Source organism: Salmo trutta, chromosome 1, assembly GCF_901001165.1.
Source record: "Salmo trutta chromosome 1, fSalTru1.1, whole genome shotgun sequence".
Taxonomy (NCBI): Eukaryota; Metazoa; Chordata; class Actinopteri; order Salmoniformes; family Salmonidae; genus Salmo; species Salmo trutta.
Window position 1 is genome coordinate 59,510,344 of NC_042957.1, and position 17,565 is coordinate 59,527,908.

The 17,565-nt window shown below is 44.7% G+C and overlaps 1 protein-coding gene across 50 annotated transcripts in view; it reads left to right on the plus strand.

The window, feature by feature from the left end:
* LOC115203122 (myosin-binding protein C, fast-type) overlaps positions 1–16,716 on the plus strand; it is a 47,300-nt gene extending 30,584 nt beyond the window's left edge. For 49 of the 50 annotated variants that reach the window (XM_029767516.1, XM_029767557.1, XM_029767622.1 and 46 more), the window contains 22 exons: positions 333–389; positions 478–650; positions 869–1,001; positions 1,160–1,284; positions 2,565–2,670; positions 2,823–2,983; positions 3,122–3,287; positions 3,610–3,716; positions 3,843–3,872; positions 3,994–4,133; positions 4,326–4,485; positions 4,767–4,871; positions 5,112–5,300; positions 5,410–5,544; positions 5,711–5,878; positions 6,008–6,096; positions 6,368–6,563; positions 8,906–9,045; positions 9,273–9,432; positions 12,101–12,237; positions 15,328–15,514; positions 16,289–16,716. In XM_029767516.1, the coding sequence (XP_029623376.1) occupies positions 333–389; positions 478–650; positions 869–1,001; positions 1,160–1,284; positions 2,565–2,670; positions 2,823–2,983; positions 3,122–3,287; positions 3,610–3,716; positions 3,843–3,872; positions 3,994–4,133; positions 4,326–4,485; positions 4,767–4,871; positions 5,112–5,300; positions 5,410–5,544; positions 5,711–5,878; positions 6,008–6,096; positions 6,368–6,563; positions 8,906–9,045; positions 9,273–9,432; positions 12,101–12,237; positions 15,328–15,514; positions 16,289–16,329 (2,905 nt within the window). In that variant the 3' untranslated portion in view covers positions 16,330–16,716. Of the gene's footprint in view, positions 1–332; positions 390–475; positions 651–868; positions 1,002–1,159; positions 1,285–2,564; positions 2,671–2,822; positions 2,984–3,121; positions 3,288–3,609; positions 3,717–3,842; positions 3,873–3,993; positions 4,134–4,325; positions 4,486–4,766; positions 4,872–5,111; positions 5,301–5,409; positions 5,545–5,710; positions 5,879–6,007; positions 6,097–6,367; positions 6,564–8,905; positions 9,046–9,272; positions 9,433–12,100; positions 12,238–15,327; positions 15,515–16,288 lie in introns of all 50 variants that reach the window. The other variant, XM_029767932.1, reaches the window with a different exon arrangement.
* The last annotated feature ends 849 nt before the right edge of the window (positions 16,717–17,565 follow it).

Below are 17,565 nucleotides of genomic sequence, written 5' to 3' on the forward strand. Positions count from 1 at the left end.
ATCGTTGATGTGTCTTTACGTCAGAGAAAGTGAATGTGGGTGTGTGTGTGTGTTCGTCTTAGCAGTGTACAGTGTAGTACCATCTACTGTATGTCCAGTACCATTCTTTCACTTCCATATTTTATGTAAACAAACAATGATTCACTACTATAGCATTGAAATAGCACAGATATTCATTGTTGATTGATCTTATGTAAAACCTTAATATACAAGTATATTTGTATGTACAGTATACTGTATATTATGTTTGAAATGACCGACTCCTCTAACCTGATCTGACCTAACACTGTAGGAAACCTAATTCTCCCACACGTACCCTTTCTTGTCCCCAGGGGAGATGCAGGAGAGGATGCAGGTGACCTGGACTTCAGTGCCCTCCTCAAAAAAAGGTAGGAGTGGAGTTAACTCCATTATGAGCAATCACACACACTCTCACACTCTCACACATACAATCAATCTCCTCCCCCTCTCTTTCAGGGAAAAAAAGGCGAGGGACGAGCCCAAAGAGGATGTGGATGTGTGGGAGATCCTGAAGGATGCTAAGCCATGTGACTATGAGAAGATTGCCTTTGACTATGGCATCACAGACCTCAGGGGCCTACTCAAGAGACTGAAGAAGATGAAGAAGGTGGAACCCAAGAAGAGTGATGGTGAGAGGAGAGAAATGGGGGGGATACTGGAGGAGGAAGTAGACAAGCTGTGGGCATTTCTACTTGAGAGTGATTGGGACAGGGAATGCTATATTATAGTGAATGCCCGAGGGGCTCTGACAGGGAGGTAGTCTGGTGTAGTGTTGCTGGGTTATTCTGATTGTTGTGTCTGGTGTGTAAAGGCTGGAGACATAACATTGGTTCTTTTCCTCCATCAGCCTTCCTGAAGAAGCTAGAGCAATGTTACTCCGTGGACAAGGGCAAGAGGACCCAGATGCATGTTGAGCTCCATGACCCCAACGTTCAGGTCAAATGGCTGAAGAACGGAGTGGAGATCAAACCCTCCGCCAAGTGAGACTGGCTGCTTTGTGTGTGTGTGTGTGAGAGAGAATATGCGTGATTGTCAGTATATTTGACTATATGAGCGTGTGAGTCATTCATTTGTCGATGAGTTGAGTGAGCGACACTCGGTCACCAGTGTCTCTCTCTGCCCCTGTCTGTCATGTCAGGTATGTGTTTGAGTGCGTGGGCAACAAACGGACACTCACCATCAACAAGTGCAACCTGTCTGACGATGCAGCCTATGAGTGTGTGGTGGGAGAGGAGAAGAGCTTCACTGAAGTCTTTGTCAAAGGTAAACACTCAGCATCTTTACATGGGGTGTTTGAGGGGAGGGAGTTGTTCCCTGCTTAGTTCAGTGTCTTTGAGTGTGTAGTGTCTGTCAACATTTACTGTGTATGCAGTACGTCTCAATGTTGGTTTGTATGTATGTGTGTATTAATGTCTATGAACAGTAAGTTTGCACAACGTTGTCGTCCTATATTTGTTGTCCAGTTTGTAGCGTGTCTTATGTGTGTTCTGTGTGTCTCGTTGATTTTGGGAAGAGGGACAAAGATGCATTTGCTCCTCAATCATCACGTGCTTTGCTCTCTCTCTGTGCCCATTCATTTCATCCTGTTTTTGCATTTATCAGACCCTACAGCAACGGGTAAGCTTTCACCACACAGACGCCATTCCAGTGCGACAACCACAGTGTACTGTGTGTTGTTGTGTGTATTTAGACGTCCCTGTTGCTTCTGTCAGTGTTTATATCAATGCCGTACGTGTTGATGGATCTAACGTGAGAGGTGTACGTGTGTTTAGCGGATGGTAGCTAGTGGAAGCTAGCTTAGCATCGATCGCACAGTTCAGTCACCTTCTGGAGACCTGAAGTACTGTCTCCCCCCCCAAAAAAAACATCCAGGGCTTTTGCGGTATAGCACTTTTGGCGGAAACTTCTGAGTACGTTTTTGTGTTGTTGTTGTGAGCATGGTACTGTATGGGAGCCCGCGGCGGGCGGGTTCATGTTACAGTGGTGCTGTGACTCAGATCCCATGTCTATCATCTGCTGAGGTTGCTGCGGAAAATGAGGAGGTCAGAGGGAGGTGGATATAGAGGACGGCAGCTAACGGATGCTAGCTTAGCATCACGCATTGACACAGTGATGATGATGTCACCTTCCTGGAGACCTGAGGTACTGTCTCCCCCGTACCACAACAGCTCAGTTTTCTGTTTCTATAGCAGTATTAACAGAGACTATGGAGGACATTGTGTTGTTGTGAAACATGGTATTGAATCCTGGTGAGGACTGGTACATGTTAGGTGTGCGTGTCTTTGTATTAGCACAGTATACAGTGCTGTGCCATGAAATCTTCAGCTTCATCATTCTTCCACTTCTTCCTCCTTATTCTTCTGCTTACTTTGGTGTTGAGTGATCAAGTCTTTGTTGGTGAGTTTTCCTGTAAGTGTGTGTGTGTGTGTGTGTGTGTGTGTGTGTGTGTGTGTGTGTGTGTGTGTGTTTGTGTGTGTGTGTAACGTCCCCATGGTGTTTGTATGAGGTGTATGAGTTGTGTTGACGTCTGTGTCTATCCACAGAGCCCCCAGTCACCATCACCAAGCTGCTGGACGATGTGCATGTAGTGGTGGGAGAGAAGGTGGAGTTTGAGTGTGAGGTGTCAGAGGAAGGAGCCAACGTCAAATGGTGAGGGACTCATACTAATATCCTTTTTAATCAAATGACTAAGTAACTAAATCAATCAATCTCTGTTACAGCTGTGGCATTTGTGTGTGTATGTGTCTCTCACCGCTGTTAAACGCTATTTCTATGTCTGTGTGTGTCTCACCCGTGCTCAGGATGAAAGATGGAGTTGAGCTGACCAAGGATGGGAAGATCAGGATAAAGAAGGATGGGAAGAAACACACTCTGGTCATCAATGAAGCAACCATAGAGGACATCGGGATGTACTATGTTTACACTAACGGGGGAGAATCCAAAGGAGAACTGGAAGTGGAAGGTACCACTTCCAGATATCATACAGTACACTAAAAAAGGAAATGTTTTATTAACTTCATTTTTGGAAGAGTCTGAAATGCTGTCTCTTTCTGTTTTCTCTTTCTCTCTCCTTCCCTTCATCTCTACCCCTGGTGCTCAGCCAAGGAGCTGGAGGTTCTGCAGAGTATAGCAGACCTGTCGGTGAAGGCGTGTGAACAGGCCATGTTCAAGTGTGAGGTGTCTGATGAGAAGGTGGTGGGAAAATGGTTCAAGGACGGTGTGGAGGTCAAACCCGGCAACCGCATCAAGATGTCACACATCGGAAGGTATGGCATCACATTGCTGGGGCCTTGGGGGTGTCCTCATTGAGTTGCAGTAACTTCAGACAGGCCTGAACATCCTCAAATTCTCCTTCTCCATGGGACCTTGTCAGTACAGTACATATTCTCACTAGCTAGACCCACCTATGGCAGGTGTTTTACCATGGCAACACTGGTCATGCAGGGAGAGAGCTTTCCCATGCGTTTTTTCACTTGATATTGCATAATGAAGCATGTTGCCAGGGTAACTGTGTGCTTTGCATAATTGTGGGTGACTGCGAGTGTCTGTTGTCTCCTTGGTAACGTTGGGTTGCCGTTGGTTCTCCAGGATCCACAAGCTGACGATTGATGACGTGAAGCCGCAGGACGAAGGAAACTACACCTTTGTCCCTGAAGGATACGCACTCTCCCTCTCCGCTAAACTCAACTTCATTGGTGAGTGAGAGAGTGAGTGAGAGAGAGCGAGAAAGAGAGAGAGACTCCTAAGTTTTACTGAGTACAATGAAGCAGAGCCTGCATTTTAAACGATACTGATTCATGTGTTTTCCCTGTTAATCTCAGAAATCAAGATCGAATATGTTCCACGCCAAGGTAGGTGTGGCTATTGTCACCTATCATCCGTTGGCATTACCTATTTATTACAGTGTATTTAATAGTATGATAATCACCCAGGACCACCTGTCCCTCTCTGACATTCCTCCGCCCCTCACAGACCCTCCCAAAATCCACCTGGACACCAGTAGCACGGGCAGCAAGAACACCATTGTTGTGGTGGCTGGCAACAAGCTCCGCCTTGATGTGGAGATCACAGGAGAGCCTGTCCCCACTGTGTGCTGGATGAAAGGAGACACTGTGAGGATTTAGTCTTTCTGTTACATCCTCCTCACACACACATCAAACCCCTGCACCAGCATGCCTCTCTAAGGAAGGCAGGGTGTCACTCACATTAACCAACCATTAGGCCATCCAGGTTACACACAGTAGCTGAATCACCAGACAGTGTCAGTCCAGTTGTCGAAGTGCCCTCCCTGTTCCTGTCTCTAGGTGATATCGGAGGCGGAGGGTAGAGTGAGGGTGGAGACCAGGACCACTCTGAGCAGCTTTGTCATTGAGGGGGCGGAGAGGCCAGACGAAGGCCAGTACTCCATCATAGTGACCAACCCAGCCGGAGAGGACAGGGCTGAGCTCACCGTCAAGATCGTTGGTCAGTGGTACTCTCTCTCTCCTCTCTCTCTCTTCTCTCTTTCCAGTCTTCTACTCTCCTCTCTACACTCCTCTCCTCTTTCCCCCACATCTCCCTGCTCCCTCCCTTTTCTCTCTCTATGTCTTGTTCTCCCCTTTTATGCAATATATATGTAAACAGATATTTAAAAACAATTCACTAAGAGAGATTCAAAAATAGATGTGACATTAAGTTAGAACCCATTCTGAGCTGGTGAGAACACCTCTATATTCTGTCCTGACTGTTCCCCCTGTCCCCTCCAGATGTGCCTAACCCTCCAGAGAACGTCAGATGTATGGGTGTTGGCGAGGACACAGCCACCGTTACATGGGATCCCCCCAAATTTGACGGGGGTGCGCCCATCAAAGGTGCACCTTTCCTATTTTTACATCTATCTGTTGAGCTATCAGACTCTCTTTCCTCTGGGTTAACAGGTATCTGTTAACCTCTCTCATTACATTGGTAAGATCTAATGATGTCGCTCTGTGAAGATGTCGCTCTGTGATGAAGTCGCTTTGTGATGATGTAATGTCGCTCTGTGATGATGTCACTGTGATAATGTCGGTCTGTAATGATGTAATGTTGCTCTGGGATGACATCACTCGCAGGCTACCTGATGGAGAGGAAGAAGCAGGGTTCCTCCAGGTGGACCAAGCTGAACTTTGAGGTGTTTGAGTCAACCACGTACGAGGCTAAGAAGATGATTGAGGGTGTTTTTTATGAGATGAGAGTGTTTGCTGTCAACGGGATCGGGATCTCCCAGCCCAGTGGCAACTCAAAGCCCTTCATGCCCATCGGTTGGTAGACACTTATCACTAGAGCAGTGGAGAGAAGCCTTTCAATCTCCTGATACTCTACTTATACAGCACGTCTCTCTCTCTTTCTCTCTCTCTCTCTGTCTCTCAGCCCCTACCAGTGAGCCCACTCGTCTGACGGTGGAGGATGTGACAGACAGCACCTGTGCCCTGAAGTGGCGTCCTCCAGAGAGGGTTGGAGCAGGGGGCGTTGACGGGTACATAATCGAGTGGTGCAAAGAAGGAGGTGAAGGAGGATTTGGGGATTGTTCAATAACATTATTATTCCTTCTAATTCACTAATCGCTCCCATAGAACTCCTCTATAGAATTCCTATAAAACCCTACAGATGAACCATCTCATTTCCAAGTGGATGACAATGAATACTCTTTTGCTATTGGTCCATCCCTCAGAGGATAACTGGGTGGCAGCCAATAAGGAGCCAGTGGACAAGAACACGTACCGTGTGAAGGGGCTGCCAACAGGAGAGAAGCTCTTGTTCAGAGTGGTGGCTATGAACATCGCTGGACGCAGCCCCCCCTGCACCATGAAACAGTCTGTCACCATCAGAGAGATCATGGGTCAGACTCACACGCATGCATGGACGCACACACACACACTTCTCCATAGACCTCTGACACACACAGTATACACAGCCTCTTCCATTACTTCTGTGTTGACATTCTTCTCTGTCTCCCTCCATGTCTCAGAGTACCCAAAGATCCGCCTGCCTCGCCAGCTAAGAACCAAGTTCATCAGGAAAGTGGGCGAGAAGATCAACCTGGTCATCCCCTTCCAGGTCTGAGAACATCTAGCACCACACAGTAGTAACCTTCCCCGGGCTAGAGACAGGGCTGACTTCATGTTAGCTGGGTCTCAGTGTGTGAAAAGAAGAGCAATCATTGTCCTGTAATGCAAAAACGAACCAAAAACGAACGATATTCTTGCCAGTCTACACCTTTCTCACTTTAGGGTGTTCCTCCTGCACTTCTCCTGTAGCAGCATCTCACTCTTTAATTCAGTAAATGTCATTTTCATTCACTGACCATATCACCCCTCTCTTTCCCCAGGGGAAGCCTCGCCCTGTGGTCAACTGGTTGAAAGACGGTGAGCCCCTGGAGAATAAGTCAGTGGGCATCCGCACCAGTGACTTTGACACCATCCTGTTCATTCGCTCGGCAGAAAGGGACCACTCTGGGACGTACACCCTGTCTGTCCAGATAGACAACATGCAGGACAAGGCTGACATACACATCCAGATCGTAGGTCAGTCACTGGCACCAACATCATTAGGGGCTCTGGTCATAACTAGTGCACTATATAGGTAATAGGGTTTCCATTTGGGATGGAGGCCATATGTACAGTGGCAAGAAAAAGTATGTGAACCCTTTGGAAGTATCTGGATTTCTGCATAAGTTGGTCATAACATTAGATCTGATCTTCATCTAAGTCACAACAACAGACAAACACAATGTGCTTAAACTAATAACATACAAAGTATTGTATTTTTCTTGTCTATATTGAGTACATCATTTAAACATTCGCAATGTAGGTTGGAAAAGGTATGTGAACCCCTAGGCTAATGACTTCTCCAAAAGCTAATTGGAGTCAGGAGTCAGCTAACCTGGAATACAATCATTGAGATGAGATTGGAGATGTTGGTAATAGCTGGCCAGCCCTATAAAAAACATTCACAAAATTTGAGTTTGCTATTCACAAGAAGCACTGCCTGATGTGAACCATGCCTCAAACAAAAGAGATCTCAGAAGACCCAAGATTAAGAATTGTTGACTTGCATAAAGCTGGAAAGGGTTACAAAAGTATCTCTAAAAGCCTTGATGTTCATCGGTCCACGGTAAGACAAATTGCCTATAAATGGAGAAAGTTCATCATTGTTGCTACTCTCCCTAAGAATGGCCGTCCTGCAAAGATGACTGCAAGAGCACAGCGCAGAATGCTCAATGAGGTTAAGAAGAATCCTAGAGCTAAAGACTTACAGAAATCTCTGGAACATGCTAACATCTCTGTTGACGAGTCTACGATACGCAAAACACTGTTCATGGGAGGACACCATGGAAGAAGCAACTGCTGCCCAAAAAAAACATTGCTGCACATCTGAAGTTCGCAAAAGAGCATCTGGATGTTCCACAGCGCTACTGGCAAAATATTCTGTGGACAGATGGAACTAAAGTCGAGTTGTTTGGGAGAAACACACAACACTATGTGTGGAGAAAAAAGGCACAGCACACCAACATCAAAACCTCATCACAACTGTAAAGTATGGTGGAGAAAGCATCATGGTTTGGAGCTGCTTTGCTGCCTCAGAGCCTGGACAGTTGGCTATCATCGACGGAAAAATGAATTCACAAGTTTATCAAGACATTTTGCAGGAGAATGTAAGGCTATCTGTCCGCCAATTGAAGCTCAACAGAAGTTGGGGGATGGAACAGGACAACGACCCAAAACACAAAAGTAATTTGACAACAGAATGGCTTCAACAGAAGGAAATACACCTTCTGGAGTGGCCCAGTCAGAGTCCTGACCTCAACCCGATTGAGATGCTGTGGCATGACCTCAAGAGAGCAGTTCACACCAGACATCCCAAGAATATTGCTGAACTGAAACAGTTTTGTAAAGAGGAATGTTCCAAACTTCCTCCTGACCGTTGTGCAGGTCTGATCCGCAACTACAGAAAACGTTTGGTTGAGGTTATTGCTGCCAAAGGAGGGTCAACCAGTTATTAAATCCAAGGGTTCACATACTTTTCCCACCCTGCACTGTGAATGTTTACACGGTGTGTTCAATAAAGACATGAACATGTATAATTGTTTGTGTTTTATTCGTTTAAGCAGACTGTGTTTGTCTGTTGTTGTGACTTAGATGAAGATCAGATCAAATTTTATGACCAATTTAAGCAGAAGTCCAGGTAGTTCCAAAGGGTTCACATACTTTTTCTTGCTACTGTAACTGTATGTCCCCGCTCACCCTTCAGTCACTATACCTAGTATGTTTTACTACTTATTACAGTCAAATATGGAGCCACCATGATGCAATGACTTAAATCTAGGATGACACCCCAGAGTTTAATGTGATGATAATTCCTCATTTAATCCTCGGAGGGGATCTAAGACTCCAAAGTAGGGAGGGAATCATCAAAGAGGCTGATTTCTCTCTTCCTCTCCTCTCTTCTTAATCCTTCCCCCCTGCCCTGACTGCCACCGTACCGTCGCTTTGCTCCCTCCCTCCCCTCTTTCCCTCCTTCCTGCTCCTTTTAGCACCCGTGTGAGGGTCAGGGTGCTGTATGGCTGGGTGGGTGGATTACGCAGTGGGGTTCCATTGGAATTATTGGTGTGTAGACTGGGATTAGGGTGGGATTAGGGGCCTTTGTCTCCTTTCCCCTGCTGGGAGGTGAGCTAATGAGAGGGCCCAGCCTCCTCAGATCATCCCCCACACACGTTTAGTCACAGCAGCAGCAGCACGACAGAGACCAGGATTAATGACAAACATACTGGAGTACTGACGTACATGAGACACACTCCACATGCTCCATTTTCGCTGTCTGTTTGTCTGTTAAAAGAGATCTCTTTCTCACCCCCCCCCCACCACAGACAAGCCAGGTCCTCCTATAAATGTGATGGTAACAGATGTATGGGGCTTCAACGCTGCTCTGGAGTGGAAGCCCCCCAAAGACACAGGCAACACTGATATCACCGGCTACACCATCCAGAAGGCTGACAAGAAGACCCAGGTCTCCAACTCCCTCTGTCTTTCCTCACCTCTCTCTATAGCGCTCTCTTTCTTTGTATCCACCTCACCTCTCCTTCTCTGCCCTCTCTACACTCGTCCTCTGTTGTCAAACATCTACCTCTATATATCCACATATCCTCCCCTTTTTTTTAACCTCTCTTCTTCTCTGTAAACATCTCTCCCTCCCTCCCTCCCACTCTCCCTCCCTCTCCTTCTCTCTCTGGTCAGGGTTGGTTCACAGTGTATGAGCACAACCGCCGGCCCAGCTGCACAGCGTCTGACCTGGTCATGGGGAACGAGTACTCCTTCCGTGTGTTCAGTGAGAACATCTGTGGCTTGAGCGATGAGGTGGCCTTCAGCAAGAACACTGCCATCATAGGCAAAACAGGTAACACACTACAATATACTATACCCTCTGCACCCTCACGCAAACACGCACGCACCATCGCTGCGCAAATGTAGCCTGTCATTACAGCCATAAAAGTGATGCACTTTCAAAAGGCAAGATCTAGAAATAAACTGAGTTTTACACCAGCATTTTGAGATTAAAGTCATTCATAGCTATTAGCAGCCAATATCAACTAGGGATATCATGTCACTTCTCTGGAGTCCTGAGCAAGACGGGTCATATGGCCTACCTGTATGTATCGGAGGTTGCAGGATCGGATGGAAAACATGGTTAGGGTAAGCACTAGCCTACAGTATGTCAATCTACAATCTACTATCCCACATAGTACAAAAGCTGACCTATTCTATTGGTCAACTTGGCCTTCGGTGTGAGAAGTAAATATTTGTACAGTTGTAGGATGCGATAGATCCCAAATGAATACAACCACTAGCATCAAAAAAACTTTTAAAGGCAATGAGGCTGATGCAACAGATCAGAACATTTAGCTTAACATGTTGATAAACTATTAGGCTATTTCTTCACATTATAAGCGCAGCAATGCGCACACGACAGTAGGCTGTAAGTGCGAATGTTCCAAAATGTAATCAATTAGTGGGAAAACACCATTCTAAAAAGTAACCACAAATGAGATTATGCATGTAATGCTTTATTATAAAGGTGCCTTTTTATGGTGAAAATTATCTTCCCCAAATGTGAAACTCACACGCCGCCTATGTATGCCAGTTAGGATCTACACTGGTTGTAAAGCGGATTAATGTGCTTAATTTTAAGACGTTATCTGGCCCCTTTAGTTGTGTGATACAAACCTTATCAAAACATTTAGGTGTCACGTCCTGACCAGTAATAGGGGTTATTTGTATTGTAGTTTGGTCAGTACGTGGCAGAGGGTATTTGTTTTATGTGGTGCGGGGTGGTGGTTTGTTTAGAAGGGTGTTTGATTTATTATTTCCGGGTTTTGGGTTATGTTCAGTTTTTTGTATTTCTATGTTCTCTCTAGTTTAGTATTTCTATATCTAGGTAATTGGGTGTTGGACTCTCAATTGGAGGCAGGTGTTTTTAGTTGCCTCTGATTTAGGGTCCTATATATAGGTATGTGTTTGTATTAGTGTTTTGTGGGAGATTGTTTCTGTGTATAGCTTCAAGCCTTACAGGACTGTTATTTGTCGTTGTTTCTTTTTTGTGTACTTGTTTATTTTTGGTTCGCCTTCTTTGCCAACTAAATAAAAAAAAGAAGATGAGTGCACATTTCCCCGCTGCGTCTTGGTCCGCTTTATCCGACGACAACCATTACATTAGGCCTATGGGCTAGGCTATATGAGGTGTGTGACTATGAAAATGTCACACAAAAAAGGCATGCGCTGTTTCTTGCCTTACTGCACACAAGCTGGGCATCATTCACAAGTGATAAAATATCATTCACAAGTGAGAGGCTAATATCGTCACCCATCAGACTATTCTTGATTTAATCTTTTCTTTACATATACTAAATAATATATGTATGAGATTAGTTTTGATTTAGAATGTGCCATTATCATGCACCAGTCTCAGGGCAGGGGAAAAAAATACATGTCATCTATGCACTTAAATAGCTAATAGAGGACGATTTTCACGTGGTTCATTTCCTTGCCAGCCAGGTTGGCTATACTCCCTTTGTAAAGAGAAGCAATGTGCTTAATATAATGAAAGTTGAGAAATAAATATAGTAGTCCTAGCCTATAGAAAGCTGAAGGGATCCTCCTCTTTTTAATAGAGGCCGTCAAAACTCTGTTTTCTCATGCATGGGCTCTCATGAAGTGTTTTGATTTGATTTTCAATACATTTGCATTGATGTCAAAGTGATTAGAGGGACAATAGAGAGCAGAGTACCAGGCAGTTGGCAAGTTTGGTAGGTTACTAATGACCAGCAGCAGCATCAGAGCTTGGAGAAGCCTAAATACCGTGACTAAGCGGTCACGTGGAATTTGACTGTAATCATGACTCGTGATTGCCGGTGTGGTAGTAATACGGTCATCGTAACAGCCTAACCATGGTCTGTCTGTAGTCTTTTCCTTCCTCACAAATATCGTAATAAATTCACCAGAATATGTTACATCTTCATCCCATAAGTAAAAAAAGACTGTTACAGTGTTACAGCTATCTTTAGAAATATAGCCAGTACAAGCCACCCAAACCTTCTAAAATGTGAAAATAATCAATGGAATTGCCAGGTAGCCTATTGTTCTGGCAAAGATGTGTTCGTAGCAGATTGCTAAACTTTATGTAGTTGATTTAAAATGTGTGAAAAAAATCTAACATGCGACCCCCCCCCCCCAAAACCTTCTTGCGAGCCCCAGTTTGAGAACCACTTCACCACACTACACTACACCATACTATACCAAATGTAGTATGTAGATATAATAGACAACATGATATACTATGTGGTCCTCTGTAGCTCGGTTGGTAAAGCTAAAGCATGCCGCTTGTAATGCCAGGATAGTGGGTTTGATTCCCGGACAAGTCATACGTAAAATGTATGTACGCATGATTGTCAGTCCCTTTTGGATAGAAGCACCTGCTAAATGGCATTTATTATTATTATTATTATTATTATTATTATATAACCTAATAAACACAGCTATCACAGTCCCCATCTATATTCCTCCCTCAGATCTGGAGTACAACAAACCAGCCTTCAAAGAGAAGGACATGAGCAGCTCCCCCAAGTTTACAGCTCCCCTAGTGGACAGGGTTGTCGTTGCAGGCTACAGTACTGCCATCAGCTGTGCTGTCCGGGCCTACCCTAAGGTGAGGGGGTGTGTGTGGGGAGGGGGGGGGGTACTTTAATGAAGTGTTTGAGTGTGTGTTGAGAGAGCGAGAACAAGAAGCTGTTTGAAGGTGCGTTTGTGTGTCACAAGCTATGTTTCCATTAACTTGTCCGGTGATTTTTCAACATTTAGAAAGTTCGCATAGAAAATAGATGCGACAATTGCCTGCTAGGGTGCCTTTCCATTTAACGATCTTATTTTGATAAAAACAGCTGGGCATAATGATGTTACACCTAAAATACAAATGTAGTGGTTGAAGTGTTTCCATTACCCATTTAGGCAAATTTGACATTAATAAATTGCCAACAACCTGTATCCCCTCCCACCTATCTGTTTCATGTTTCAGGTAGCCCGCGAAAGCCAGCATGAATAGAATGCAATAATTGACTAATATTTGCCATATTCTAATAATTCTCATGTGCCAACGTAACTCCACGGTCCGTGCCATTGTGAAACCTGCACTCCTGTAGATCTGAAATAGTTGGAGGGTGAAACTTGCATCCAGCTAACCAGAAAAGCAAGGCGAAGCAATTCTTTATTTATTTATTTTATTTAACCTTTATTTAACCTCACTAGGGTAGGGGGCACTATTTTCACCTCCGGATGAAAAGCGTGCCCAAAGTAAAAACTGCCTGCTACTCAGGCCCAGAAGCTAGGATATGCATACAATTAGTAGATATGGATATAAAACACTCCAACGTTTCTAAAACTGTTAAAATAATGTATGTGAGTATAACAGAACTGATATGGCAGGCGAAAACCTGAGGAAAATCCATCCAGGAAGTGCCATTATTTTGAAATGGCTGTTTTTCCAATGAAAGCCTATCCACCATTTAAAGGGATAGGACCCAGATTCCGTTCCCTATGGCTTCCACTAGTTGTGAACAGTCTTTAGACATTGTTTCAGGCTTTTATTCTGAAAAATGAGAGAGAATGACAACTTTGAGTGAATGGATAGTGGGATGTCCCGAGCTGTTTCCAGCGCACGACCGAGAGCTCGCCTTTCTTGTATCTGGACGACGCTATTGTCCGGTTGAAATATTATCGATTATTTATGCTCAAAACGTTCTGAGGATTGATTATAAACATCGTTTGACATGTTTCTACGAACTAAGCCATTGGATTACTGAACAAAACGCGCCAATAAAATCTGGTGTGATCACCATTTGCCTCATGCAGTGCGACACATCTCCTTCACATAGAGTTGATCAGGTTGTTGCTTGTGGAATGTTGTCCCACTCCTCTTCAATGGCTGTGTGGAGTTGCTGGTTATTGTTGGGAACTGGAACACACTGTCATACACGTCGATCCAGAGCATCCCAAATATGCTCAATGGGTGACATGTCTGGTGAGTATGCACGCAATAGAATAACTTCCAGGAATTGTGTACAGTTCCTTGCGACATGGGGCCGTGCATTATCATGCTGAAACATGAGGTGATGGCGACATGTCCCCCCCCCCCACCACATTCTGAAATTGCATTTTTGTCCCCCAACAGTTTTATCATTGGAATGTGATACAAAACGAGGAAACCAAAGTTGCTCCCCTGCCTGCCCATACCATAACCCCACCACCAACATGGGGTACTCTGTTCACAACGTTGACATCAGAAAACCGCTCGCCCACACGAAACCATACACGCTGTCTGCCATCTGCCCGGTACCGTTGAAACCAGGATTCATCCGTGAAAAGCACACTTCTCCAGCGTGCCAGTGGCCATCGAAGGTGAGCATTTGCCCACTGAAGTTGGTTACGACGTCGAACTGCAGTCAAGTCAAAACCCTGGTGAAGACGACGAGCTTCCTTGAGATGGATTCTGACAGTTTCTGGAGAAATTATTTGATTGTGCAAACCCACAGTTTCATCAGCTGTCCGGGTGGCTGGTCTCAGACAATCCCACTGCAAGGACCTGACGCCGGAGATGAGAAGCAGGCATGGGGAGTCAAACATTTATTCAGGAACAGACATAGAACACGACAGGAATAGCATCAGCACACGGGTAAACAAGGACATATGACAAACACAATACGGAATAATGTGGACACAGAGAACACAACCAAGGAACAGACAGATATACAGGGGGTAATCAACAAAGTGAAGGAGTCCAGGTGAGTCCAATGAGCGTAGCTGCGCGTAATGTTGGTAACAGGTGTGTATGATGACGGGTAGCCTGGCGCCCTCGAGGGCCAGGGAGGAGGAGCGGGAGCAGGCGTGACACCCACAGGTGAAGAAGCCGGATATGGAGGTCCTAGGCTGGTCTAAATCAACTTTGGAGGCAACTTATGGTAGAGAAATGAACATTAAATTCTCAGGCAACAGCTCTGGTGGACACTCCTTCAGTCAGCATGCCAATTGCACACTCCCTCAAAACTTGAGACATCTGTGACCATCTGTGCACATTTTAGAGTGACCTTTTATTGTCCTAAGCAAAAGGTGCACCTGTGTCAGGATCATGCTGTTTAATCAGCTTCTTGATATGCCACACCTGTCAGGTGGATGGATTATCTTGGCAAAGGAGAAATGCTCACTAACAGGGACGTAAACAAATCTGTGCACAAAATTGGAGCGAAATAACCTTTTGTGTGTATGGAACATTTCTGGAATCTTTTATTTCAGATCATGAAACATGGGACCAACAATATACATGGTGTGTTTATATTTTTGTTCAGTGTAGTTGGAAAAATGTATATTGTAAGCATAGAATTAGAATGAAATGTGGAGTGGAGCTTTATAGTTACTCGGTGACATCACGTGACCCGGGTACCTTCAAAATGATTAGGCAATCATCATTTATTCTGAAAAACATCATTTCCATCATCATTTTTTCACAAAGAAAAAAAAAATCACTAAAATCCACCCCTGTTGAATGGATAAAACTGTTGTCGTTCTTCAGAAAATGTCTCCTATATCTGCCTTTCCATTACACATGTTACAATGATATTGCTTTTGTCGAATAAACCGGGGTCAATGGAAAATTGCCTAGTGAGTTGGTGATTTATATTTCAAGGCCAAATATTTCCCCAATTAAAGTCCCTCCCTCCTCTCTTAACCCCCCCTCTCCTCACCTCAGGCTAAGATAGTGTGGATGAAGAACAAGATGATCATTGGGGAGGATCCTAAATTCTTGATGCAGAACAACCAGGGGGTGTTGACCCTGAACATCAGGAAGCCCGGCCAGTTTGACGGGGGCAAGTACTCCTGTAAGGCCATCAACGACCTGGGGGAGGACGAGGTGGAGTGCAGGCTGGAAGTCCGAGGTACTGGCACACACACACACACACACACACACACACACACACACACACGCACACACACACACACACACACTACAACTCCTGTCATACTCAGCATGAGACATACTTTTATTGGCAGTCAATAGTTGTCTAACTAATCATCAGTTATCATCCGTTAAACCCATTATTACAAAGCTGGTCATGGATTCACAATCTATGACTTATGATTATCGCTTGTTGGGAACACTCTGATAGTATGGAATTTTCCCTAACAAGATTAAATGTAGAGATTGTGAGTGTATGATTCAGGCAGTTGTACAGAATACAAATCATCGTATTATACTGAACAAAAATATAAACACAACAATTTACGAAGTTACACTTCATAGAAGGATATCAGTCAATTTAAATAAATTCATAAGGCCCTAATTTATGGATTTCACATGATTTGGCAGGGGTGCAGCCATGGGTGGGACTGGAAGGGCATAGGCCCACCCACCTGGGAGACAGGTTTTTCCCCACAAAAGGGCTTGTTACAGAAATGCTCACTAACAGGGATGTAAACAAATTTGTGCACAAAATTTAAGAGCAATAACATTTTTGTGCGTATGGAACATTTCTGGAATCTTTTATTTAAAAAATGGGACCAACACTTTGTTGCTTTTATATTTTTGTTCTGTATATATATATATATATATATATATATATATATATATAGAGGGAGGGAGGGAGATTAAAGTAGGATAATCTCCCTCTAGCCTCTCTTTCATGGTGAGTTTCTCTCTCTGCCCTCCCCAGTCTTAAAGGAGAAGAAAGAAGGAGACGAGGAGAAGAAATGAGCGACAGAGTGACCGATAGAAGCACCAGAGGATACAGTTCTGCAGGAATCATAATGGATTATGTATAACAGGATAGACGTGAATAAATATGATTAGAATAAAAAACTGGTGAGGTTTTCTAAATATGCTCTCTCTATCTCCCTCGTTCTCTATTTCTTCCTCTCTCTCCCTCTCTTTCTCACATCCTCACCAGTGGCATGTCAAATACCATATCGGTAATAACTGAATGAATTATGATAATAACAGACCACTACATTGAGACAAGCTAATTGAGAGTAGTAATAGAGTACCTTAATAATAGCTGAATATTACAGCTCAGAGATGAATTCTTCTTATCTGTGACATGAACCTGTCAGTGCAACACACATAAAACAGTCATTTACCAAAGCATTGTCAGTGTTGTGTGTAAGGTCCCGGGCGGGTTTATCACGGCTGGTGGGATTTATGATTGTAATTGTGTGTGTGTGTGTGTGTGTGTGTGTGTGTGTGGAGGTAATAGGTATGAGGAGTGGAGGGTAGGTAATGGGTATGTGGAGGGTAGGTAATAGGTATGTGGAGGGTAGGTAAGTAATGGGTATGGTGAGTGGAGGGTAGGTAATGGGTATGTGGAGGGTAGGTAATAGGTATGTGGAGGGTAGGTAAGTAATGGGTATGGTGAGTGGAGGGTAGGTAGTGGGTATGGTGAGTGGAGGGTAGGTAATGGGTATGGTGAGGGTAGGGTGGGTATGGGGAGTGGAGGGTAGGGTAGGTAATTGGTATGGTGAGTGGAGGGTAGGTAATGGGTATGGTGAGTGGAGGGTAGGGTAGGGTAGGTAATGGGTATGGTGAGTGGAGGGTAGGGTAGGGTAGGTAATAGGTATGGGGAGGGGAGGGTAGATAATGGGTATGGTGAGTGGAGGGTAGGGTAGGTAATAGGTATGGAGAGTGGAGGGTAGGTAATGGGTATGGTGAGTGGAGGGTAGGGTGGGTAATAGGTATGGGGAGGGGAGGGTAGATAATGGGTATGGTGAGTGGAGGGTAGGGTAGGTAATAGGTATGGAGAGTGGAGGGTAGGATAGGTAATAGGTATGGGGAGTGGAGGGTAGGAGAGGTAATAGGTATGGGGAGGGGAGGGGAGGGTAGATAATGGGTATGGTGGGTGTAGGGTAGGTAATAGGTATGGGGAGTGGAGGGTAGGATAGGTAATAGGTATGGGGAGTGGAGGGTAGGGTAGGGTAGGATAGGTAATAGGTATGG